The sequence below is a fragment of the Coenobita brevimanus genome, chromosome 12, assembly GCF_032717465.1.
Source record: "Coenobita brevimanus isolate Jiangsu-jjx chromosome 12, ASM3271746v2, whole genome shotgun sequence".
In the NCBI taxonomy this organism is placed as follows: domain Eukaryota; kingdom Metazoa; phylum Arthropoda; class Malacostraca; order Decapoda; family Coenobitidae; genus Coenobita; species Coenobita brevimanus.
Window position 1 is genome coordinate 2,788,185 of NC_136965.1, and position 27,516 is coordinate 2,815,700.

General features: G+C 39.9%; 1 protein-coding gene across 1 annotated transcript; it reads left to right on the forward strand.

Annotated features, from left to right (window-relative positions):
• The first annotated feature begins 7,860 nt into the window (after positions 1 to 7,860).
• Positions 7,861 to 21,435, forward strand: LOC145413263 (peptide deformylase, mitochondrial-like). The gene is made up of 5 exons (XM_080282993.1): positions 7,861 to 8,019; positions 16,276 to 16,355; positions 18,062 to 18,152; positions 18,899 to 19,019; positions 21,125 to 21,435. Exons 1-5 carry the CDS (start codon positions 7,861 to 7,863, stop codon positions 21,316 to 21,318), a joined length of 645 nt encoding a protein of 214 aa, XP_080139119.1. The 3' UTR covers positions 21,319 to 21,435.
• Positions 21,436 to 27,516: the final 6,081 nt, after the last annotated feature.

The following is a 27,516-nucleotide window of genomic DNA, read 5'->3' on the forward strand; positions in this document are numbered from 1 at the left end:
GTGGGTACACTTGGAGCCAATCTTATGCGCATAACACCACCTTCCCCACAGTTGGCCTGACAATAACAAACATGGCTGACTTGCGCAAGTTTCAATAATGTATAGCAATTATACGACTACTCACCTCATATGACAAGCTAAAAGTCCCGGAAATGTGAAGGATTATCTTTATATAACTTCTTTAGCGTCGTTTACTTGATGTATAGAAAGGTATAATCCACGCTGTACGAATACGTGTTGTTCCAAGCGACGAGAAAATCAATGTATGAAACGCCGCCATTCGCGGGATATCGTCTCTCCTGATGAACGAGTTGCCGACAAGCCAATTTAATTTCACACTTGTTTGCAAAAATATACAATGTATAACATTTATTTAAAACAACATTCAACTTCACAATTTCAGCCACACATACGTAACTTAGTGGCTCAGAATACATCAGGATACCCTAATAATTACTTTAAAACTAGTAGAAGATGGTATACAGTACCGACAGCAATCAGCATCATAACTCCCGAAAAGAAAATGCAGTTCATTTACAGTTTTGATCATATTATAGTATACATCACGTGTCTTCAAATTCGATAGTAACGCAGATTATATTCATTTTAGGAATTTTACATCTTGATTCTCCGTCACCTTCATCTGTCCCAATCTTCTCATATCATCTATTTTAGTTATTACCTTTCCTTTTTGTTAGAAGTTCATTTATGTACTTGATTATTCATTAATTTACTATTGTTTTTCTTCCTGTTTTGCCATGTCTCTCAAAACGTTACTTTCATTTCGTTTGCTTTAATGTACAGCATCTCTGTGCACAGTCAGCCACCAGAATCAACTGTCCAACTGTATGTAACTGTAATTGTATTGGCTGAAGAAGGTGTATGGCAAGACCCACAACCCTTCATTTGTTGTATATGCACTTTGTATACCTTTTACAACAGTAAATATTTCAAATCAAATAAAAAATCGTCCTGTTTAGTCCTCTGCAAGTCTGCCTCCATGATGGAGACTCCAATCTCCATCCACGGGATGTCATTAAGGATCTCCGGTTAGCAGTGTAGGACCTATTCCGCAGACTCCAGCGAGTCGAGAAGCGTTTGCAACATCAGGGACTAGTCTGTCAAGTCTGACATAGAAAGCGGGGATTCTGCGGCAGAGTGCGAAGCGTCTGAGACTTCCGGCTGTCCAAGTCAATGGCCATGGTGGTGTGGCGGAGACTGCGGGTGGACAACCGAACGCAAGGGGTACCCGTGCAGGGAGAGAAACTAGGGCTCCCATTCTCAGGTTGGAAAGCCTGTTCAAGGGGGGTTCGATGACATGCGCCGAGACCTGGCAGGAACGACAAAGGTTCTGGATCAGTTAATGAAGGAATTGAATTCCAGTGGTTATCTCCATTTATACCTTTCTAACCTGGCATGTAAATGGCTTTTATACTCACTCTACTGACTTACACTCTTACATTACAGTACATGAACCAGACTACACTCTTACATTACAGTACATGAACCAGACTTGGTCGCCTTACAGAAGGAAGGCCGTCATGTGCCCCACATGAGAGGTTACAGCATTCTATAACTTACTAACTGAGCAAATCTCACGGTTAATTAATGAAAATCTGTGACTTTACATTCTCCGTAAACACCCTGAATTTGTACAGTTCTAGAATGCACTATACATATTTAATGTATTGTTACACATACAAATAGTTGCTATTCCCGTCTACTGTATCTTACTTTTACAGGCAACATTCACTATGTTACTCACTACATTTTTTGCTTACATATTTACATCATAGCCTCACAACCTACGTCTTCCACAACCTAGCCATAGACTATTTATGTATCTATTGCCAGACATCTTAATCCCGTAAGGGGTGGCCACAAACAAATCGCCTCCATGTCGTCCTGTCCCCCGCCATTTCACTGCCCTCCTCCCAACTCACACCCCCCTCTCATATAGCTCTCCACTCCATCTCATCCTTGGCCTCCCCCTCCCTCTCTCCCCCTCCACCTCACTCACATACACTCTCTATGTCAGTCTCTCACTCCCCATCCTCTCCATTTGGCCAAACCACCTCAGTGTGTTTCTCCTAACGCTTTCTATCACTTCCACATCCACACCACAGCGCTCCTTCACATCCTCATTTGTCAGTCTGTCTCTCCATGTGACTGTACATGCTCCATTAAGATAACTTATTCCAGGTCCAAGCTTCACTTCTATACATTAGAGCTGATATCACAATATTGTCATGCAGGGAAAGGAGAGACCTTTCTTGCTCCATATGTGTATACAGTATTCGTGGTTACTGAGTGAATTCACCTCTTGCTTCTTGTGGTTCTCGCTCTTTTCAGGAGTGACACTTAGGATGAAGCGGTGTGGTTCCACAGGCAGGCATCCCTTTCATCCCCACAGTGGTTATCCTAAAAGGTATGGCTTTTTGTTGGTGACTGCTATGAAAAGAGAACGCAATTTGCGCTTTTCCTATGGTGTGACTGCCTTGCCTTATTGTTTAATCTCTGACTAGTCCTAAAATTTCCACTCAAAGTATGCTCCTGGCCCTAAAAGAGACATGGATGGTCAGAGTTCAGACTGCAGGGTGAACAGGAACATCTACGAGGCCAGAATACAAGATAATTGAGAGGTTGAAGTCATGCAAGGAGGATGGCTAGGGGCACGTGCGGTAGGCAAGACAGTGTGGGACAGGTAGGGCTGGTGAGAGAGAGGAACTGAGGAGGCAGGATTGTATGAAATAAGGATGAAAGTCATGAGTGGGACTGGGAAAGTAGGATGGTGTGTGACGGGTTGGGTAGGTGAGAGATGGACCACAAAGGCAAATGAATGTTATGAAGATGGGTCGGATGAAGTCAGGGCAATGAGGTAATAGTGTGGAGAGGAGAGGGGAAGGTTCCATAAGGTGGAGAGCTTGAGGTGGAAGCACAGCTAACTATGCATGTACGTACCTCAAGCTCATGGAAGGCAAGCACACTTGTGCTTTGCGGTGGAAGATGTTTGTGCATGGCTTTCCCATGTGTGTGTGGGTCTTTTGGGTAGCACCTGTCTCACATGACTGGGATTGAGATAAGCTGGTAGAGTATGTTGTGATGTGATACGTTGAGCTCCTGTGGGACACCAAACTACTGAAACCGAAGCTGAAGTGCATGAACCAAGTGGATCTGATGTACCCAGAATGAGTCTAAATAGACTTTATAATTATGATCTAAACTAGTATAACCGGATCTGATGAACTTATCTGAATGACACTGAAATGATCGGAAGAATAAAAACTTAAATGAAGGCCCAGTTGGACCTAACTGGACCTGAATGGACGGTCACCACTAGATAGAGCTCTTTTCATTTCATGAATTATATGTCATCAGTAAAAACATAGGGTAGATTTACACTTGGCGAACTAACGTGAACATTCACTGACGAATAAACATTTAGGAACGTTCTCGTATATGTTCTGAAATCCTTTTATAATCACTCACGTAAGTACAAGCTTGTCATGGGTAGAGAAAGCAGTTGCATATGCTGTATTTGTTGTAATTCATGAGCTCTTGAAGTAAAAGATGCTTGTTTACGTTCGTTCGCCAAGTGCAACTCAAGTCGGACAATCGGGCTGTTTATAGGAGGCTGAAGGACCAATGGTGTACCTTTCATCAGCGTTGTCAAGGTAGTGGAAAGAGTTAAATCTAGCGACTTTACATGCCTCATAATTATGCACTCTTCGAAGACCGTAGCGGCCTGCGACTTATTTCAACTACTTTTTGTCTGGTTTTGGTGGAATATCTAGCGGATTTATACGATAGTATTCACCATATGTAGGTTTCTGTTATGAATTACTGGTATCTTATTTGATTATGTGAATTATAGCCTACTTCGAAGTGATATACTTTTACAAGACAAGAAAGTTGAAGTGATTGGACCCAGTTGAAGTGACTGGACTTCTTCAGGGTCAATTGAAGAAGTCAGTGTGATTGGGACCCTTAAAGATTATACCCAACCAAATACACAAGAAGCCTCCTCAAGCTGCTCTGCTCAATAAGGTGAAGTAAAGGCTTTTCGTTTCATTAACTCTCCTCTTACTGTCTCCCTTCAACCTCTGTTTCTTCGCCGTACTGTTTCATCTTTATATTTTTCCTATCGCTACTTCAATGTTCACTGGTCCTCTGAGCCGGTTCACCACTACGGCAGGCGCTAGCACCCATACAGTAGCAAACTATCATCCATTTCTCTTCAGCTCTCTAATGCAAGAGTTAACCGCTACTCCCAGTCCTTCATGTATGCAACAGCTCAGCTCTAGAGCTGTCTTCCTCTGTATTTCCAGCTGCCTATGATCTCCATTCCTCCTTCCTAGAGTTAAAAAAAAAAAAAGTGAAGATCAGCCGTACAGTCAACTGGACGACAACGCTGTAACTTGCCAGTTAGAGCTGTAGTCGAAATCTCACGAAAAATGTATATTGATTTATCTGATTTTATTCGCAATTTGGACTTTCTCAGGTAGGCCTAAATGAAATCGTCTGGCATTAAGCAGAGTATATAATTATGCAATATATATATATATATATATATATATATATATATATATATATATATATATATATATATATATATGGGTGTGTGTGTGTGTGTGTGTGTGGTCACTTTATGTAGTGAACTGTGCAGGGGATATTTAGCAACTTTTAGTTATAAATAGCGATTTTAAACTTAAACGAGTTGGCAACCCTGCATTTCACAGGTGTATTATTAGTGGTGCAGGTAAAATGCAATATTTATTTGTTATAAGGTTTACAGAATGCTTATACAACTTAAGAAGGTGATGGATCTTGCCACACACCTGCTTCAGCAAAGACGGTTTTATGCTGTCAGTGGTTATACATTAGTGGGTGTAGCTACCCGCTCTTTAGCAACCTTCATCTACCGTATAGTATGTTGTATGAAATATAAGAAATATTAATATATTGCATACAGGGGTGAGAAGTCAGTCCATATTTCCTATTGGAATGAAACGTTGGCAGGATCCTTTGTTATTTTTTATAGATTAACATGAGCATATATAGTTTTTATAATGTTTATTTCTAAAAATATTTGCAAATAGGGAGTTCCATTTTTGTATATACAAGTACAGTACTTGGTATATCTTAGATTTTATGGAATGTTGCATATAAATCGTACAAGGAGAAGATTTTTACAAAGAATTTTTATAATAAAGAGAGAGAGCCATCAATGACTTTGCTGTTGACGCAGCTAACTTACAAAAATCCAAATTCATTAATCACTCAATTATCTGGATGCTCTGTATCCAACATGCTCCATATCCAAATGTTACGCTTTTGCTATATTATATCCGTTTCTGAATTTATTGGTCCGTATCTGAACATAAAATTTCTGACCGCAGGTTGGATGGCCTACAGATTTAAAAATTGGTTTGGTGGCTGGCCGGTGTCGTATGCATGGAATGACTCATGCTGGAAGTTACCGTTCCGCTCAGTGAGCATGCGCGGAGTGCCTTTTTAGCTTCTGTTTTGAAAGTATCCGTATGGTATCTCAAGTTTTGTATCATTTATCAACAACATTTTATGAAATGCATGTGTCGGGAAGATAGTTGGATGTCTTATCGGCCTTTAGATAGCCACAGGTTGATATATGGATATATATGAAAAAATCTATATACGGTATGTATGTTACAGGCAGATTGAGAATTCATTCATTTTGTGAATTAAGGTTATTTAGGTTTATGTAGGTTAGGTTGATCTATGATACACCGATGGCTCCGTTACGTCAGATAATCAAGGGATTACTGTAATCATTTAGTCAGTTTTATGGAATATGAAGTGTTTTGATTTCATCTGAGCATTATTTTGCTAACCTGTATCATGTTTTCATGGATGTCTCCTCGCTGACGTAGCTGTATAAACATTTGCTTTATGATTGCACATACCTTCACCATCCCATGGTTGTGTGATGATTGCTGAATGCTCCATGATTGACGATCATAATGGACAATACTGTTGCAGAGCAAGTTTTACCCAATACAAATTTAACACTGCATGCTGTGAGGTAGGTTATAATCACTGGGGGATCTGGGGGGTGAAGCACCCGAGTTAGGTTTCAGTGCCTCTGCAGTTAGGCATCCATTGCTATTTGTGATTTTTAAACTGCATTCATTTGAGTTTGTTTGGTGTACTGACTTGTCCAGTCGACTTTGTTTAATATCGCAAAGTAGGTCCTGTGCATTTTTTGTTCTTTTCAGTACTTTTGTTTAAAAATCAAATGTTAATCACCAGTGAGGTAAATGTACACTTTACCTTAGGCAACAGAAAAACCTTACATAAGAATTCAGTTCATATTCCTGCAGTTTGTTTTCTGCTTTTTTCTGACTATTTTCAGGGTGGTAAATGACCTTTTCCTGCTGAAAAAATTTCACCCTGTTATTGTGATCACGCTCCTTAAGCTATACCTATAATTGTTTCTGGTGAAATGGAAGAATTTTACTCAAACGTACTCAAAGTTGGATTTTGTTTTCCATTTCCCAACAGGAGGTTAGGTTAGATTGGGTTAGTTTAGGTTTGGCTAAATCATTAGGTTCGCTGTAACTAGGTTCGATTAAGGTATGTTTAGTTAAACTCGTAGGTTAGGACAGTCCCTTCTGCCATTATGCTGATGAATCAAAAGAGTTGTCATGGCGGAACATAGCTTAAAACAATGGGGAAACAGATTTAACAAGCAACATTTACCTAACACCTTTGAAATAATTAGAGAAACATAACAGAGTATCAGGAAGAAATTATTTGGTAAGGTGCATCTGCTCATTGAAAGGATGCTTAAGAAAAATATATATATGCTAACTTACACTGTATGTAATACAGTAAACTCTTAATTATCCGTTGTAATTCAGTCAACCTTTAGGCCAATTAATAATGCATAGCCAGTGCAACATTTGGGTTTGAGCCGGATATTGTGATTCTATCTGTCTCGACTTTCTGTCCTAAAAACTTTACCATATAAAAGATGAAACTAAGCATATGAAAGCTACACATTAATGGTACAGTACAGTAATACAATAGGCTACTGTACATAATGTACTATTGTATGTACACATCAAGTGGTGGCATTGATGGGGAGAAACAGCACTGAGGGGTTTGCGCTCGTAAACAGTACAGTACACAATACAGCACAAGGGTAGTTTAACAATCACATTAGAGCACTAGGACATGAGCACTGATGGGCCGTTAACTTTGCAATATGATACAGTACAGTGGCTTGGATGTAGGATGCCACAGTTAGTCAAAGCACCAGGGTTTTGCGACCACATAGTCAGCAGGGTGGTAGTGCACAGACACATCTTGACTCTACAAAATCCAGGGGTGAGAATGAGAGCCTGGGGGTATTCTTGACGGGCAGGACAAGCCACGCCCGTGACAGATTCTGGTTGGCTGGTGCGTAGCAGGCATTTTACTTGGCCTCCAAGTTCCAGGATTTCCCCTGGCGCTGGTTGGCTATCGCTTACGAGCTGGTTGAGACCCCTCAACGCTGGATATTGCACTGGACCATTGGTTACATCCCATTTCAGTGCTGGATGCTGCATAAGAATCACCAGATAATGTATTGCTTTAACAGAGCCAAGAGCTACGCTGGATATTTCATGGGGCCAGATATTGTGACAACGGATAATTGAGAGTTTACTTTGATTTGACCCTGAAGAATTGCTGTTGTATAATTGGTAGTTGCCTTCAAGCTATATTGTATATTACCAAATTTTCAGCACTGATTATGGACAGTAGCCAATGTACCTTACCATTTCCTTTTCTGTATTCATACTGACTTTACTATATTATCAGACTTTCTATTTTACAGCAATGGCATTCCAACGCTTTAAAGCTGCTTACCGAAGCCTCTTCTTCCCTGAACCTGTTAAGCCTCCTTACCTTCACATATGCCAAATTGGAGACCCAGTTTTACGAGCACCAGCCCAACCAGTGCCTCCTGATTTAATACACAGTCCAGAAATCAAGCAAGTAAGTGTACCATACATACAGTATTGTATGTTTGGTACTCTCATTATGATTTATTTTTATCTATATGTCTATCTACAGTATTGCCAGGTGCCTTAATCCTGTAAAGGTGGCAGCAAACAAACTGCCTCCATGTTGCCCAGTCCCCTGCCATTTTCCTGCCTCCCCCAGCTCACACCCCCCTTCCTCATATATCTCACCACTCCATCCCTTCATCTTATCCTCAGGCTCCTCCTCCCTCTTCCCCCCTCCACCCCATTCACATACACTCTACTTCATAGTCTCTCGTTCTTCATCCACTCCACATGGCCAAACCACTTCAGTGTATTTCTCCCTAGGCTTTCTATAACATCCACATTCATACCACAATACTCCTTCACTTCCTCATTTGTCAGGCTGTCTCTCCATGTAACTCCACATGCTTGTCTCAAATACAGTAACTCATTTCCACTGCTTTAACTTTTAACTTGTGTCCTTCCAACAAGGTCTAAGCTTCGCTTCTAAACGTTGGAGTTGGTATCATAATAATATCATGTAGTGACTTTTTTTTTTATTTCCCTCCATGCTCACCTCCCTATTTTTTATCACTGCTTTAAAAAAACCAGCAACCTGTCTTCCCTGTTGTACCCCTTCAACCACTTCGTCCTCCAAACTTCCATCATTACTCATCATACTTCCGAAGTACACTGTACATAAATTCTCTCACACTTTCCATTTCCTCATCATCCAGCCTTACTGTATTCATTGACTTCATTTCTCCCAAGGACCATAACTTTACTCTTTCCTACATTCACCTTTAGATTCCGTTTCTTACACACTCTCCCAAACTCATTCAAGAAGCCTACAGTTCCTTTTCGTCTTCACTTAACAATACAGTATGAATCAGCAAACAACAGAACATGAAATTTCCAAATGCTGCCCTCTCTCGTTAAGGCCACTCCAACAACCACTGCCCTACCTTGTATCTCATTTATAACCCCATCCATATACAGATTGAGCAACCATGGAGACATAGCACATCCCTGTTTCAGTCCAACACTCAGACAGAAAAATTCACTCAGTTCACCATCCACACACACTGCAGCCTTAGCATCCTGATACATACTCCTCACGACATTCAGCAGCTTCCCATTTACTCCATATGTTCTCAATATTTTCCTCATTCCTTGTCTGTCCACTCTGTCATATGCTTTCTCCAAATCCTTGAAGGCCACATTCAGCTTCTTTCTCCTTGCTAGAAACTTTTCCACTAAAGACCTAAGGATGAATATCTGCTCCACACAACATCTTCCCTTCCTAAAACCTCCCTGTTCTTCTCCAACTACTTCCTTTGTTATTTCCCTAACTCTGTCAGTAAATATCCTGCCACATACTTTGCCTTTAATGCCAAGAAGGCAAATGCCTCTATGATTACCACACACTTCTTTTTCCCCTTTACCTTTGCACAGGGGAACAATTATACATGGTTTCCAATCCTCTGGGACTCTACCTTCCTCCCAGGCCAGTCTGCATGTCTTCCATATTGATTCTACTACAGTACCCTTGCATCCAAGATGGTAATATTGTCACCCATATTCTTATATTCCCTCCACTTTACACTCAAATGGACTGGTTGACGGTCGTGTACAAGTTACTGCCTATCTATCTGTCTATTTCTAGATGCCTTGATTCCGTAAGGGGTAGTCACAAAGAAATCGCCGGTATGTCGCTCTGTCCCCCGCCATTTCACTGCCCTGCTCCTAGCTCGCACCCCCCTCTCTCATATACCTGTCCACTCTATCCCTCCACTTCATTCTTGGCCCTCTCCCCTCCACCTCACTCACATACACTCTCCTCATCAGTCTCTCACTCTCCATCCTCTCCACATGGCCAAACCACCTTAATGTGTTTCTCCTAAAGCTTCCTATCACATCCACAATTCAACACTCCTTCACTTCCTCATTTGTCAGTCTGTCTCTCCAAGTGACCCCACATGCCCCTCTCAACTCATTTCCACTGCTCTCACTCTTGACTTCTGTCCCTCCAACAAGGTCCAAGCTTCACTTCCATACATTAGAGTTGGTATCACAATACTGTCATGATGTAGCTTTTTCACTTCCATGCTCGCTTCCCTGTTTCTTATCACTGCTTTCAAGGAACCAGCAACCTTTCTTCCCTGCTGCATTCTTTCAAGCACTTCACCCTCTAAATTTCCATCCATGCTCATCACACTACCCATGTACTTAAATGCACTCATATTTTCTCATTTCCTTCCCATCCAGTCTCACTGTACATTGACTGACTTCACTTGTCTCGAAGACCATCACTTTACTCTTCCCTACATTCACCTTTAGATTCTGTTTCTTACACACTCTCCCAAACTCATTCACCAAGCCTTGCAGCTCCCCTTCGTCTTCACTTAACAACACAGTATCATCTGCAAACAGCAGTACAGGGAGTTTCCAATTTGGCCTCTCTCACTAGGGCCACTCCAACATCCACTGCCCCACCTTGTATCTCTTTTATAACCCCATCCATATACAGATTGAACAACCATGGAGACATGACACATCCTTGTTTCAATCCAACCTTCAGATAGGAAAATTCACCCAGTTCACTATCCACATGCACTGCAGCCTTAGCACACTCATACATACTGTTCACGGCCTTCAACAACTTCGCATCTACTCCATATAATCTTAATACTTTCCACAATCCGTGCATATCCACCCTGTCATATGCTTTCTCCAGATCCTTGAAGGCAGCATACAACATCTTTCCCTTCTCTAGAAACTTCTACACTAAAGATCTGAGAATGAATATCTGATATACACAACCACTTCCTTTCCTGAAACCTCCCTGTTCTTCTCCAACTAATTCCTATGTTATTTCCCTAACTTTGTCAATAAGTATCCTGCAGTATACTTTTCCTATTACGGTATCCTGCCGTATACTTTTCCAGTAACACTAAGAATGCCTGTGTGATTACCACACTCTTCTCTTTCCCCTTTTCCTTTGTACAAGGGAATCATAATACCTGACTTCCAATCCTTTGGGACCTTCCTCCCAGGCCAATCTGCACATCTGCCACATCCGTTCTGTTACTATCTCTCCCCCATGCTTCAGCATTTCACCACATGCTTCATCAATTCCTGGGGCTTTCCCCATTTTAACTTTCTTCATTGCTTCCACAACTTCCATCCTACTGATTTCTTCCTTTCTTCTCACATCCCTCCTTCTGTCAGCCATTCCCCAGCCACATATACTTGCATTACTTTCATTCTCTATGTTCAACCGTTCATTGGAATGTTCTCTCCATCTGCCCACTTTTTCTCCCTTCTCCACTAGTAATCTACCATTTCATCTTTCACTTCCCAACTACTTTGGCACCCTGTCTAACTCTACCTCTTTCGAGAACATTTTCGTACATTCCCGCCACTTTACGCTCAAATTCCCTCGAAATTCCTCATCCACTCTCTTCTTTTTCTGTTCATCTCTCTTCCTCTCAACTCTTCCGTCTCTCAACTTCTTCCACGCCCCTATTTCTCATCCATTCTCTCTCAACTTCTTCCACGCCCCTGTCTCATTAAAAAAAAAAAAGAAAAAAGCAAAATTGGAGATTATCGTATCTCGCGCGAAACGCATCTCGCTGTGACGTCACAGCCCATCTAACCGCCGCCGCTCACGACGATTTGAATAATGCTCTGGCACAGGTAAGATTTCTGTGATATTTAGCTGTTATCATGTTAGGTATATAAGACATATTGTGATAGCTCTCATAAAGATGAAGTATACTACGTTTGTGCGCTAGTGAAGAGTTTTGTTGGTTTTAGAGAGACTTGTAGTGACAGCGAACCTGGCGACAACCAGGTACGTACCTACAGGACAAAATATGTAGCACAAAGATTTGGTAAAGTCGTAATGAAATGATTTACGAGCTGAATCGGTATAAATATTGCTAGGTCCTGACTCCAGGGGCATATAGCCTTGAAATTGGGCAGTAATACTCAGGAATTGAATTGAAATATTGTTGTAAAGGGAAGATGTCAAAGACCTATATAACTCTGTGTTAAGATAGGCCTGACCGTGGACAGCTATACCTCTGTGGAGTATTTGGTTATCTCATTTCTTGGTCTTTTGTACTGATGATGTTTGAACATCTTTTTAGTAACAGCCAATGGCTTAAGTCAAAGGCAGAGTTTGTTTTGCTTGACTGGTGACTGTTAGGGTAAGTTGTACATTGTAATTCTTATCGCCATATGGCTTCATACACACCTAATTGTCTGAAATTCGGTCAAAAATTTGTTTAATTTGACGTAACTCCAGGATTCAGAACAAAAATTTGTTAGCGGAAGTGTTTCATCTCTAGCCTGACAAGTCGCTTTGATGGACTTGTTTTATGTAAATATTGCATTGTAATGCAGATATATTTAACTGCTTTATATAAATATCTGTGCAAATGAAAGTCTCAATGCGTGATGATCTGAAGGGTAAATATCCGCTAACTTTAACACGTTTCCTGATTATTTATTAATAGTCATATTAGCCACAAACTTTTCACCGAATTTCAGTGTGCATGAACCTACATGGTTATAAAAATTGTATTTCCCGTTAAGAGTGCCGATTCAGTAATGACCGCTGATGCGGGATTTCCTCGCACCGCTTCACAGCAGTAGGAGTTGCGCTCTGTGGGGGGGTTTTCACGACGCTTTTCATGTCTCTTGGAATAGAGATGAATCTTTTTTCTGGCGTGATTCTACATGCGTTCTGGCACAGTGAAACAAAGCACCAATGGTGGGTATTTGCTGACTTTGCCATGACGAAGCAAAGCTTGGCTAATCAGCAGAATCACGATCACAACTTTGTCTCTCGGCTTGGCGGGTGTGTGACGTCACGGCCACTCGAGACTCGCGCTGCCATCAACCTCTTTTTATGCAAAATTGAAGTTGCTGTACTTCACTCTTGTATTCTGCCTTTTTTCCATCCTCGTGTAACCTTTCCACCCACCTTGTATGGACTATTTCCTCCTGTCCTTTTCTCCTGTTCATCTATCGCATTTGTACCTTCCACCACCACCAAGTGGTGGTCAGAAAGTCCACTCCCCCAACCTCTGTATGCTCCTGTATCCATTAGACATACCTCGGTTTAACAGCTTATTCTTTGATGTCCAACAGCCATCTTACATGCAACAAACCTTCATTTCACCACTCCAGCACTGATAAATAACTGTCCATATTGAATTCATGCTAGGGTTGCATTGGCAATAGCGGGGATGTTTTTATGACAAAAACTCTGCAAAGTTTTTCATGAAATTCAGTAATCAGAATGTTCCCTGACCTATCCCAGGATATCAGACAACACACAAACTTTCAAATTACTTGGCCATCACCTTCCAGCTCGGTAATTCCCCCCCCCCCAAGCTGAATTACATTCTCTGGAGGTATCATAAATAAAATAAGAGTGATATTACCAGCTTCAAGGGTTACTAAAACATTGTGATGTGTGAATGATTGTGGTACATGTATAGTGTAGCTATTTGTTTCATTTTAAATTGACCTAAGATTTTTGCCTTTCCATCTTGAATGTTGTTGTCAAGAGTAACAAAACACTAGAATATGATGCTAGTAATGGAAAAAAAAAAAAAAAAAAAAGTAAGGAAAGGATGTAGAGCTGTAGTAGGCTACTGTCTTTTATGGTCTTTGAACCAGGTAAAATAAATTGTAAAAGGACAAAAATATGAGCCAACTTCAGGTGAAAGAATTGTAAGCATACTGTTGGTAGTTCGCTCACTTTCGTACTTTCCTTTTCCTACTTCCATGCACCTACCTTACCCCATCTTTTTGGTGGGAAGAATTGTCAGGATGCTGCTGCTGCTGCTGGTATTAAAAACTGTAAATCACTGGTAGCTATACATAATACATGCATGCAGTTCTGTCGTCACAATGCACTTTTTTTTTTACTTGTTTATAATTCCAATTTGAGCATGTGTTTGCATTGTACAATATCTCTATCTGTCTACTGCCAGACGCCATAATCCCGTAAGGGGTGGCCATTTGACTTTGAGTTAGTTGTTTTACGGGGAGGGGCACTAGCCCTCCACCAACCCACTTGTTGACACGTAGGGAGCACGTATATATGGTTTGGTTATATGGTTACCACCCAGCGTTGTAAATGGTTTCTTGGCTTACAGGAAACCATTAGGCTTGTCACTCAATGTAAAGCTACCTGTAAAGGAAAGAAAAGCAATAAGAAGTGACAGCAAAGATGGGAGAAATAGGAAGAAAGGAGGACAGGCATAGAAAAAGAATGATAAAGACTAAGGAAGAAGTAGGCAGCACTACATCAAGTGAGTGGATGATGGTCGCCACCACCTACCACAAATTGTACAATATAAACCTTTAAAAGTTTACACTACTGTACCATGACCAAGAAAAAAAAAAAAGAAACAGCATAGTGCATTCTCTTTGTAAGTTGTCTTTACAATTTTTTAATATTTGCTATTTATTCCACAAAAAATCACAGAAGACTTGCCTATTATCCTCTTCACATCAGTTATATGCTAGCTATTTTTGCTACCTCCAGTCAATATTTTTCATATTAAAAAGGATCAGTTACACCGGAAGAGTTAATAATGGCTGAATGTAACTCAGTGTGTTTGAAAAGTCTCATAGGCTGAGCGCAACTGAAGATAGCAAAAATATAAAAGAAAATACATTATCAGACTGAAAAGATTAATGTTCCTTTGCCATGTATAAAATATGTTTGCCAGTTCCACCAGTGCACAGCCTTGATATTCATCAACACATCCCTGGCATGTACACCCACCGCAAATTGACTTAGGATCTACACGCAGAATTGCTATGGGAAAGTTGTCTGTCTTTGCTTCGTGTTTCCACCTCTACCAAGTGAATTTTTTGGACAAGAAGTAACTGGCAACTCCTCTGGTGTTGGCGGGAGGTGGCGAAACACTCAGCACGTCAGTGCGTGCCCAGAAGCGAGAGTGGGATTATATGCTCCAAGCTTGCACCTCCTTTTTTCATATGCGTTACTGTTTGCCCAGTTATTTTCTTAGAGTCAAGTTGTTATGCCTGGAAAGTACTGCTCAAGGGACGAGAGTGTCCATATCATTGCGTGGAGGCAGGATAATGTCCCTATCAACATGATTTGTAAACGTACTGGATGCGCAAAGTTGACCATCATGAAGATTCTTGCTGCAGCACGCAGCCTGCCACCTGATGTCATACCAGAGCACAATCATGGCGGTGGAAAGAAGAGGACAACTTCCAGAGGTACAGATACGCTTCTGAAGAGGGAAGTAATCAAGAATCCTCGACTGACAGCAGCAGAATTGAAGTGAATGCATCCCCAGCTGTTACAAGACGTCTCAATTCGAACTATCCAACACTGCTTGCAGAAGGAGCTGGGTTTGCCAAGCCACACTGCAGCCAAGAAACCGCTTCTCACTGACCGCATGAAGAAGCAGTGCATTCAGTTTGCCAAGAAGTATGCACACTGGACATCGGATGAGTGGAGAAAAGTTATGTTTTCTGATGAAAGCACATTTCAAGTGTTCCAGGTGTGTTCTGCCAAGATTCGTCGCCTTGCCTCCCGAAGTCGATGTGACGCTGCTTATGTGGTGCAGACTGTTAAGCACCCACAATCTGTAATGGTATGGGCATGTTTCTCAGGTGAAATGGGAAGGGGAGGCTTCTAGTTTCTTCCTAAGAACTTGATGATGAATGGCGGCTGGTACATTCAAGTTCTGAAAAATCATTTGTTAAACTTTTTTGCAATTGATTGGTGCGGCTTTTTCATGCACGATTCAGTTCCATGTCACAAGTCAAGAAAGGTGACAAAATGGCTTCAGGATAATCGGATTGAGGTCCTCGACTGGCCTGGCAACAGTCTGGATCTAAATCCAGTACAAAACTGCTGGGCAAAGATGAAGAAAATCATGGCAGAGAAGACACCCAATCTGGACAACCTCAAGACTGAACTGACAAATGTTTGATGCAAAGAAATGTCCATAGATTACTTTAGAGAGCTAAGTCTTCCATGCCAAAATGCATCCACCTGGTCCTGAAAAAAAAGGGAAACATGATTTCATATTAATGAATGGCATTTCATGAACAAACATTGTGATATACAGTACTGTGATTTCTGTGTTTTTTAAATACCTTATGGGGGGAGGTCCTAAGTCAGTTTGCAGTAGCTGTAATAGGGATCTCCTCTTTTATTTAGTATGCTGTTCTGTATTGTTTATTTTATTTATATTTGCAGATTCTGCTCCAAATGCGACAGGTCATGAAAAAATATGACAGTGTTGGCCTGGCTGCACCCCAGATAGGAATACCTTTAAGGTAATGTACTGTAGTATAGAGAGCCCCATAAAGTTGCCCCCCCCCCCATTTTTTTAATCTTGATGTTCTTTCTCTTTCGTTTAATGTCTTTTCTCTCTCTCTCTCTCTCTCTCTCTCTCTCTCTCTCTCTCTCCTAGGTCCACAGTAATCTGCAGGAAAATTTCCTTTTTAAGTTTCATTACTTCCTGTAAAACCATTTGTGATATTCTTAAATTCTCAGTACCAGTGGTATGAAAGTAATATTTTGGAATTCATCTCTGAACAGTAATGAAGACTAGCTATGGTTACTAAGGGCAGCAGTTCTCTCAGTAGATCTGTCTGCTAAGCCAGCTCCCTAGTGCTTCATCCTTACCATTTTTTCTGCTTTTGTTTGATAAATATTATATGTTATTTATGAAAACTTCATCAGTATCAAAAAATATAAGTGATACTGTATATAGGAGAATTTCAAGGTTTAGCATTAAAAAAAAAAAATAAATAAAAAAAAGGTTCTAGAAAGCATCCATAGCTGTAAAAAATACAGCTGGAAGTGTCTGAGGTTCATTGCCTCTTTAGAAACACTCATTTAAATGATGGCAAAAGAAATAGAATCCAGTTCACAGTGTATCTGTACTGTATACACTACATTATAAATGTGTTTTTGTAAGAGAGAGAGAGAGAGTACATCATAAATGTGTATATGGAGAAAGAGAGAGAGAGAGTACATTATAAATGTGTGCATGTGGAGAGAGAGAGAGAGAGAGAGAGAGAGAGAGAGAGAGAGAGAGAGAGAGAGAGAGAGTACATCTTAAATGTGTGTATATGGAGAGAGAGAGAGTACAATATAAATGTGTATGTGGAGAGAGAGAGAGAGAGAGTGAGAGAGAGAGAGAAATATTGTCAGCATGAAAGGATTGATCTTGCTGGTGAGTCTCTTGATTGTGTGGAAGAGTTTTGTTATTTGGAAGATGTTATGTGCTGGAGATGGGACTGGAGCTGTCTCTGTGGCTGGGGTAAGGAATGGTTGGAGGAAGTTCAGGTTGCTGTTGCCTCTCTAGATGTTGAGAGGGCTCTCTCTCCATGCCCTCCATGCTAAGGGATCTTTGCATTCAGCTTGTGGTAGGAGCTTAATACTGTATGGTAGTGAGACCTGGGCAGTAAAGGGAGATGTTTGGATGCTCACATATACAGAGATGACAATGATTAGATGGATGTGTACTGTGTCCTTGAATATAAGGCTTGGGAAGGCCAGGTTTATGATTGAAATGTTAAGAGGAATGATGAGACTAGGGTGTACTGGTGTTGTGATGTGGAGGGGCAGATGGAGACGGTTTGGGCATGTGGAGAGAATGGAAGATATTTGTGTGTGGAAAGTGAGAAGTGTGAACAAGGGGGGTAGGGTTGCGAGAGGCAGACCGAAAAAGACTTGGGACGAGGTAATAGGGTGTGACCTCATGGATAAGGGACTGAATAGGGAGGCTTCCCCAGCATGGAGAGCCACCATGAAGTGACCAAGCCTACACCTGAAAGCATAAAACACTACATTGTATTGTATCAATTATAAATGCTTCAGCATACTTGCATGCGTCATCCTTGATCACCTAAGGTCGGCTCTTCACGCTACTTGATTGCCGGCAGCCTAATGGCAATTTTGTTTTCATCTGCATGTGACTTTAGTATTAATAATTTTTTGTGTTTTGGTTGTTGATATTGACTTTTTCATGCAGGATCCTATTACTGGAGTTCTCACTGAAGAGGAAAAAACAGTTTGGAGAAGAAGTTTATGCTGCCCGAGAAATGTCATTGTTGCCACTCATGGTTAGTAAAGGATTCTGTGATAGTATATGTACATAAAGTTAATTACATTCAGGTAACTAATAATGCAATACTGCCCGAGAAATGTCGTTGTTGCCACTCATGGTTAGTAGAGGATTCTGTGATAGTAGGTTTACATAAAGTTCATTACATTCAGGTAATTAGAAATGCAATGCAGTTACAAAACTATATTTCACAGTTTCTAAGATGCTTTTATTCTATAGGCACAGTACAGTTTACAAGGTAATAACCAGAAAACAGCTTGAGTGCATAATACCATGTCATAATTATGTTTAGTGGACCTTTTAGATGCCTGAAATAACTGAATAGGGAAGTTTAAAAAAAAGGAAAGGTTAAGATATATTAGAGATCATTTGCTGTTTGTGAGGTTTTAACTTTAGTTGACAATGAAGTTATGAGTGAGGTTGGTCACTCTCATCTTAAATGTCAGGACCAACTGCCTAGCCCCGGGCTCCTACGCTCCTCATGGGGCAACGTAGGATTGGATGATGGATGGATGGATGAAGTTTATTCACCTTAGCTTGGAAGTATTCATCCATTTGCCATTCAGTGAAAGAACGATTCATGTCTATGGGTGTACATCCTCTACATCCTCTCTATAGCACTGTTTCATGACTAGCACCATATTCTGGTGTTAATCTCTTGTCTAGCTCAGCATTCGTAGAGATAGCTGTTTTACGCCAAGTTAAAGCATAGGTATATTTTGTTGATCTGTGATTTTTTTTCAGACTGTCATCAATCCAGAAATGAAAGTGGATGACTACAAGAAATTAGAATTTCCAGAATCTTGTGAGAGTGTGCGAGGTTATAGTGCTGTAGTTCCAAGATACAGAGCTGTCACATTAACAGGTACATTACTGTTTTATTTAACAAAAAACATGCATTACTGTAAAATAAGGTCTTATTTTAAGCTGCCTTTGTTTTCTGTTCTTGTTGGTAAGTGCACTGGAAATTACAGAAAAACAAATTCTCCTTTTGATTACTAGGATTTGCCTGCCATACAAATTCATCTAGTGTTAACCTAGATGAAATTCCAAGGTATACAAATAGCAGTGAAAGGGTTAATCAAAATATTATATGAATCCCTTGACTGTTTGAATCTCTCAGGTGCATAAAATCTTGTGATGTTAGCTTGAACAAAATACTGAAAAGCACCACCTACAGTGAAAGGGATAAGTTCAATTGCTGACTTTAGAGCTAATTTGCCAGGAACTCCTCAGTTATTGTGTCAGTTGTACTGTATAGAAACAAGGTATATTATGGAACATTCCTGATATATACTGAGGACTACTGTATCTATGTATCGTCTTTTTGTATTTTTATTTAGAAATGGTAGATGTACAGTTGATGGCTACCATCTGTACCCCAGGAAATTACTACCTCAGGAGTGCGCTGTGGCCATAAGGTCAAATATGGTAACAATTAATATTACTGTAGGTGGTTTGTAGATGAAGTTGTGGTTGTATAACTCTGAAAAGCCTTAATTATGTGTTAGGTTGTATGAATCTGACAGAACTTATTTCTGAGGAGGGAATGAGTATGCTTTGTGGCTAGTTAAATCCAATTCAGTCTCACTACATGTGGCCATCATCTTAAATAAAATAAGTGTGTATGAAGGTAGCAAAAACAAAGTACTCTATATATACTGTCAAAAATATATATATATATATATATATATATATATATATATATATATATATATATATATGTTTGTATACAGTAATCCCTGTACTATACACCCCTGTATTATCCAGGATATTCCCATGTATGTTTTGATGTCATAATATGGCAGATTGACCTGAAAACAGTGCCAAAATTAGGAGGGGTACTGAACATACAGTAGTGTATAGGTAAGGTGTTTTAGGTCGTATAATGTTTTTTGTGCATGGTTTTCTCAGTGTTAAAAATTGCTTTGGATATTTCTTTGTGTATTTTAATGTCTGAATGTGGCAGAATGACTGGAAAACAGTGCCAGAATTAGGAGGGGTACTATACATACTGTAGTGTATAGGTAGGGTGTTTTTTGGTGTTCATTTTTTTTTTTTTGCATGGTTATCTTGATGTTAAAAATTATTTTTGATAATCCTATGTGTGTTTTGATGTCTGAATATGGCAGAATGACGGGAAAACACAGCCAAAATTAGGAGGGGTGCCATACATACAGTAGTGTATATGTAGGGTGTCTTTTGGTTTTCAATGTTTTTCTGCATGGTTTTCTTGGCATTTAAAATTAATTTAGATATTCCCATGTGTGTTACAATGTCTAGATATGGCAGAAAGACTAGAAAACACAGCCAAAATTAGGAGGGGCACTGTACATACAGTAGTGTATAGGTTTTCATTTTTTTTTTTTTTTTTTTTGGCGTGGATTTCATGGTGTTAAAAATTATTTTCGAAATTCCTATGTGTGTTTTGATGTCTAAATCTTCATGAATGACCGGAAAACACTGCCAAAGTAAGCAGAGGTACTGTACAAATAGGTTAGGTATAGGTTGGAAGTTGGGTATAGGTAGGATCTGGGTATAGTAGGGGGGATATTGTTCATTATATGGACATTGCCACTCACCTGGGCATGGCTTTGGCTCTGTTACATCTGTTAATTGAGGGACTACTGTAACTGACTATCTGACGTGTGGGAAGTGCATCCGTAAAGAACAACACCAAGAAATATGTCCAGATGGTTAGATCTGTGAGATGGAAGCACATTTCTGGTGGTCTGAATGATGTGCACATGAGTGTTTGGTTTATTCCTTTGGGCATACTGTTTATACAGTATATATCCTGGTTTTATATTTTCTCCTTCCCTGTTTTTTAAATCCTACCTTACCTCATCCTTAGGTGGAAAAAAGGTCAGCATAATGGTGATGAAAAGAATAAGTTCTGTGCCTAGTTTCCATTCCATTCCATCATCTAATCCTATGTTGACCTTAGTAATGTTTTATTTCTTTTTACAGGTTTAAATGAGGAAGGAGAGAGTTTAAAGCTGCAGAGTACTGGTTGGACAGCAAGAATTATACAGCATGAAATGGAGCATTTGGATGGAAAATTATTTATAGATTCCATGATTTCAAAAACTTTCCAGAATGATGCATGGCATAGAATTAATGTACATCAAGGAAGAGTACAAATACAGTTTTATGTAAAATAGAATGATTTTGTTGATATGCATATTCAGAAATGCCTGTGATCATCAGGCATGCTACATCAGTAAACTTTATACCAGGTATGTAATTTTCAAACTTCAGTAATACACAGTTGTTCTAGTTTTTTTTTTTTTTGTTTTTTTTTTGTTACAATTACTATCATGAGCATTAGTTTCTTTACCCCCTTGACAATAGTGAGGTCGAAGTCATAGTTGGAGACCGACCAGGCGAACGAACACAGACAGTTCACAATGTTCAGATATGCTTCAGTACAACAGAGTCGTTTACTCACTTGGACTCGGCATCTTTCACGCCGGCATGAACAGTTGTAACGAAGTTTAAAGGATGTTCTCATATCATCCTCTTGTTAACCACTGCCATTGTGAAATGAGCTTCATAGTTTGAAAGTAGGATGCCTAAGACAGATGCTTAAGAGTATTAGACCGAAAATGAGTTGAAAGGGGACCTAGGACGATATCGAGAATTACATAAAAACAGTAATGCATACACTGAAAGTAATGTATGTGGGAATCACTTTACAAACAGTAACTAATTCCATGTTGTTTATGGTGGTGAGAGATGAGGGTAATATTGTGGGAAGAGAGCCCCACCAAATCCCATGAAGCATTCGCCGACTACTATGGACCAGGTAATGTTTGAATGCATGGCCTGTCTCCAACTGGGACTTAGACTCCGCTCTCGCCGGGAGGGTAAAGAAACTAATGCTTGTGATAGTACTGGCATGAAAAATGCATTCCCTTAATTGAAGGAGTTATTAAAAATATAAATGTGTATTTTTGAAGTACAGTATGTCAGGGACAAAAATGGAAAGATGTTAGGTAGACCATAGTGAATAACTGATGAATAGAATTGATAGAAGCAGAACAATGGTAAGTGTGATTGGGTTTGTTTGTACACAGGGAAGTTATGTGATGCCCAAGAATGTTATGAGGGCAGATGTCAAGAATGCTGTGTTGTAGGTAGCGGCATCCACCATCCACTTACTCAGCATAATGCTGCCCTCAGGTGGTTTGACAAGTGAAAGATCATATGGTTTCCTGTAATCTTGGAAGCCCGTCAGTATGGAGGGTGTCAATAGTATAACCACAAATAGATGCCTGGTGGTCCAGTGAACTGTCACTCCAGCCAGATGTGGCCTTAAGGTCTAACTTTAAGAGGTGCGTGGGATTTATTGCTCATGTATTGCCATTCAGGTACTTGGACCAAGTTGCCTTGCTCTGCGCTCTGTACTCCTTATGGGGCGGTAAAGTTTTGGGTGATGGATGGAGGAAAAATAATGAATGCCTATTGCATTTGTTATGTGATCTATATTTGCAAGTGTTCACCCCACATGTACGAGTATGGCATTATTTTTGTTCCACCTTGCCCTTGGGTGGGAAAGGAGGTCCAGATGATGATGATGATGATGATGATGATGAAATATGTTGTAAATACTGGTAAGTTATGAATGTAGTTGTTACTAAGGCAGCAGTTATACCAAGTTGGTCAACTGTTGCACTTTCAGTGATGATATTTTCTCGAATAATTTCATTACATATACCATGAAAATTTTCCTCTTTAACTGTATTGAAAAATGAAACCTAATTTTCATATTGAGGAGTTATATTCTTACACCACCTCCAGTCTCCCCTTTCACCAACACATTATTCTCTCTGCCTCTTTCGTTAACCATTGTTTAACACTAACCTACATTTACTTTCAGCCCTCATTGCTCATGAGAAAAGACTTAAATATGCAGAGGTGAGAGTGAGTGGTTTAAGGAAGAGTTCTTTGAAGACCTTGATACAGTATGCAGGACTGAGAACATGCTGCAAGAGGACTGCATGAAGGTGTGTTAGTGTTGTTGTTAATATGTGGATGTGGCACTTCAGTACGAAACTCGTATTCACCTGAGGGAACAGGGACTGCAAGAGGACTTCATTAAGATGTGTTAGTGCTGGTATAAATATATGGGTGTAATGTTTGATATGCACTTCATATACATGTAAATATTAGAGCAATTCTGACAACTACCAAATTTAGAAGAGCTGCTGACCCTTGGGAGGTGCATTTCTAACTATTTCATCTATTTATTTGATCCATTACCATTGTATAATGGTAGTAGTAGCTACAACCCCAGTCACCCATTGGACTGCAGGATGAAGTTGCCCTTCTCCTGCAGCTCACCATCATCCTCTTGGGGGATAGGTAGGGAGATGAGGGACATTAGTACAACTGGATATCAAAGCAACTTGGGTATTGTACAGTATATTGGTGGTACCACATGTTCAGGTACTTTATTTCAGTCATTGATGACTCATAAAGAGAACTAGATTTCTTCAGCTGTTTCATCCATAGGTCTAGCTCTGCCAGTTGCAAACCTTGCCCCCTTGAGTTTGTTGTGTTAAGGGAAAAAACTTGGAACAGGGGATGTCTTCAAAGCCATGTAGTAATTTATAGACCTCATTCATGTCCCCACATTTTCTCTTGTCTTGCAATGTTTGCAGACCAAGAGCTGTGCCTTGATCCTTGTACAAGCGATTCACCAACTGTGACACTAGTTTGGTTGCTCTATGCTGTACATGTTCCAGGAGTTTAATGTCTTTTTCTACATGCGGTGATTAACACTGCACGTCATAGTTTAAAATGGGCCAAACTAGGATTTTGTACAGAGGCAGCAATATTTCAGTGTTGATGAAGGTGAAATTTTTCTTAATTCCCATCTTGATTTTGACCTTGGTTGCTACCTTTGCAACATGTGCTGATGATTTGAGGTTAACTGACACCATCACTCCTAAATCCACTTCTGCTCTACCGCTCCATTACAGCCTTCCTAAGTTAGTAATCTACTCAAAGATTCTTGCTACGTATGTGCATTGTCTTGCATTTTTTAGTGTTGAATTCTTGGTACCTATGTACATTGTCTTGCATTTTTGGTGTTGAAGTCTTGGTACCTATGTGCATTGCCCAGCATTTTTCAGTACTGAATTCTTGGTATAGTCAGCCAAAAAAGTATCGCACACCTGGGGTAGGATGGATGTGAAAATGAGCTGGTTTTGCAGACACACATGAATCTATGAACCTGGTGCATTGCAAAACACAGCACTCAGAATGTGAAGTTTTGTTTGATTTCGAGTCCTAATAATTACCAAGGATAATATTTGCCTTAATAATCACAGGGTGTTCCATATATCACAATACAGTAAACCCTCTATGATTAGGATTACTTGGGGGGAACCCTGTGTCAACTTATCCATAAATCCGAATTATTGGAGCTCATGCTTGCCTGTGTCCCCAAATCACACCCATGCTCATTAAAACATAGGTTTTTCAGAAGAACACTGAACAGTACAGTATATTATTACTTTATACTCAAAGAGTGCACAATACAATAAATAAAGTAGTGTCAAACTTTGATAATGAAGTCTTGCAACACAGTAGTAGAGTGCAATACACTTAACTGTACTGAAGGTACTCTACAGTTCTTAAAAATTATATTTATTACTACACTTATCACTACAAAAACTGTTCACGTCCACTTATTACTGGAACCCTTTTCGGACTTCTCTTGCTTAATTCGAATTTCTGTCTAAATTAAAATTATTTGTCAGGTGGTCTAAAAAGACCCGAATTAACCGATTTCCGAATTATTCGGGTTCGAATTAGAGAGGGTTTAGTGTACTTTGCCCATGTTTCAAAATTACACTTGTGGTAAGAGGCCTGATACTTTTTTTGGTTGACTTATGTGCCTTGTTTTACATTTTCAGTGTTGAAAATCAGCAGCCACTTTCTTGTCTAGTTGACCAGTCTATCCATGTCTCTGTGATGCCTCAGAATCCTCTTGTATCCTCCTAGACTGGTAAATCTTTGCGTTGTCTGCAGAAAGTCTAGCTGTGCACTCTAGGCTGTTGACCAGGTCATTCATGTACACTACACAACAAACAGAACAAGACCCACCGCAGATCCTTGAGGCGCACCAGTCTGTGCCAGGAGCCAGTCAAAATAAGCACCTAATATAAACACCCCGTGGGTCATAGCAGTCTGGAAGTTGCTTAGCCACTTTTCCCACCTTGCCTTGTATCCTGATGGCCTTTAACTTCAATGCAAGACATTGATGGAGCATTTGATCGAATGCCTTTTCCCAGTTGAGAGGGTTAATGTTAACACACTCCTGCCTGTTCATTGCATTTACCATGTTTTCCATGTACATCAGGAAATTTGTAAGACAGCTTCTGTTGGTCCTGAATCTATATTGTGCATCATTAAGGATCCATTTCTCCCAAATATGTTTCACCAACTTGTCTCTGATCCACATTTTCCTTAACTTTGAATGTGACATTGGTTAGTAAAAGTGGTCTTTAGTTCAGTGGGTCATCTTGTTGCTATTCCAGAAAATTGAGGTAATGCTTGCCATTTTCCAGTTGCTGGGCAACATACCGCTACATGCAAACCTCATTTTATGACTGGAATGTTTTGCTGGAAAGTCAATTGGATAACAGTCAGTCATATCGGATACATTATAACATTTGTTTAATGGAGAAACATTTCTGGAAATGGTCAACCACATAATGTAAATATAAAGCTAGGTGTCCACCTCACATAAACTGGTAGTTATTGTAATTCACATCATTGCACTTCACATGCTGCTTTCTCTAAAACCATAACTTTTGTTTAATCAGTGACACTAACACCCCTGAGATTGACTGACTTCCAAGACCATCTTGGAACAGACAATGACTAGGCTTGTGCATTGGCAGCTACAGTACTGAGACTTCATAGGGGATCATGGTGATTGTATAAGTAAAAATGGCAACTGTGCATTGAAAAAAATGGTGCTAGTATCTTTTCGTAGAGGGTCATAGCGACTATGATCAAAAATGACGATCGTACATTGATTGATGCTAAAATCTTGAGACTACATAAGCAAATGGACTGGTTGACGGTCGTGTACGAGTTACATAAAGTATTGGTCACTCGTAATCAACGGAATATTATTAATTTTTCTCCGATTTAATATTTATGAAAAAAAAAAAAAGTTGAAGATTATCGTACCTCGCGCGAAAAATGCATCGCTGTGACGTCACAGCCCATCTAACCGCCACCGCTCACAACAATTTGAATAATGCTCTGGTACAGGTAAGTTTTCTGTGATATTCAGCTGTTATTATCGTGCTAGGTATATAAGACATAGTGTGATAGCTCTCTTAGAGATGAAGTATGCTACGTTTGTGCTCTAATGAAGAGTTTTGTTGGTTTTAGAGAGACTTGTAATGTCGAAGAACCTGGCGACAACCAGGCACGTACCTGCAGGACAACTGTGTAGCACAAAGATTAGATTTGGTAAAGTTGTAATGAAGTGATTTACGAACTGAATCGGTACAAGTATTACTAGGTCCTGACTCCAGGGGCATATAGCCTTGAAATTGGGCAGTAATACACGGGAAGATGTCACAAAGACCTATATAACTCAGTGTTTTTTCCTTCTAGGTAGGCCTGACTGGACGGCTATACCTCTGTGGAGTATTTGGTTACCACATTTCTTGGTCTTATGTACTGATGATGTTTGAACATCTTTTTAGTAACAGCCAGTCTGATCTGGATCGCTGCCAATGGCTTAAGTCAAAGGCAGAGTTTGTTTTGCTTGACTGGTGACTGTTAGGGTAAGTTGTACATGTTAGGCTGTTATAATTCTTATCGCCATATAGGTTGATACACACCTAATTATCTGAAATTCGGTCAAAAATTTTTGTTTTAATGAAGCTCCAGGATTCAGAACAAAAATTTTAAGTCAGCGGAAGTGTTTCATCTCTGGCTTGACAGTTCGCTTTGACAGACGTCTGTTTTCTGTAGATATTGAATTACAGTTCTAATACATTTAACTGTACTTTATATAAATATTTTTTTCAAAATGAAAGTCTGTCAGGGTAAATATCCGCTAACTTTAGCACGTTTTATCTTTGAAACCAGATTTTTTATTAATAGTCATATTAGCCACAAACTTTTCACCGAATTTCAGTGTGCATGAACCTACATGGTTATAAAAATTGTATTTCCCGTTAAGAGTGCCGATTCAGTAATGACCGCTGATGCGGGATTTCCTCGCACCGCTTCACAGCAGTAGGAGTTGCGCTCTGTGGCGGGGTTTCCACGACGCTTTTCATGTCTCTTGGAATAGAGATGAATCTTTTTTCTGGCGTGATTCT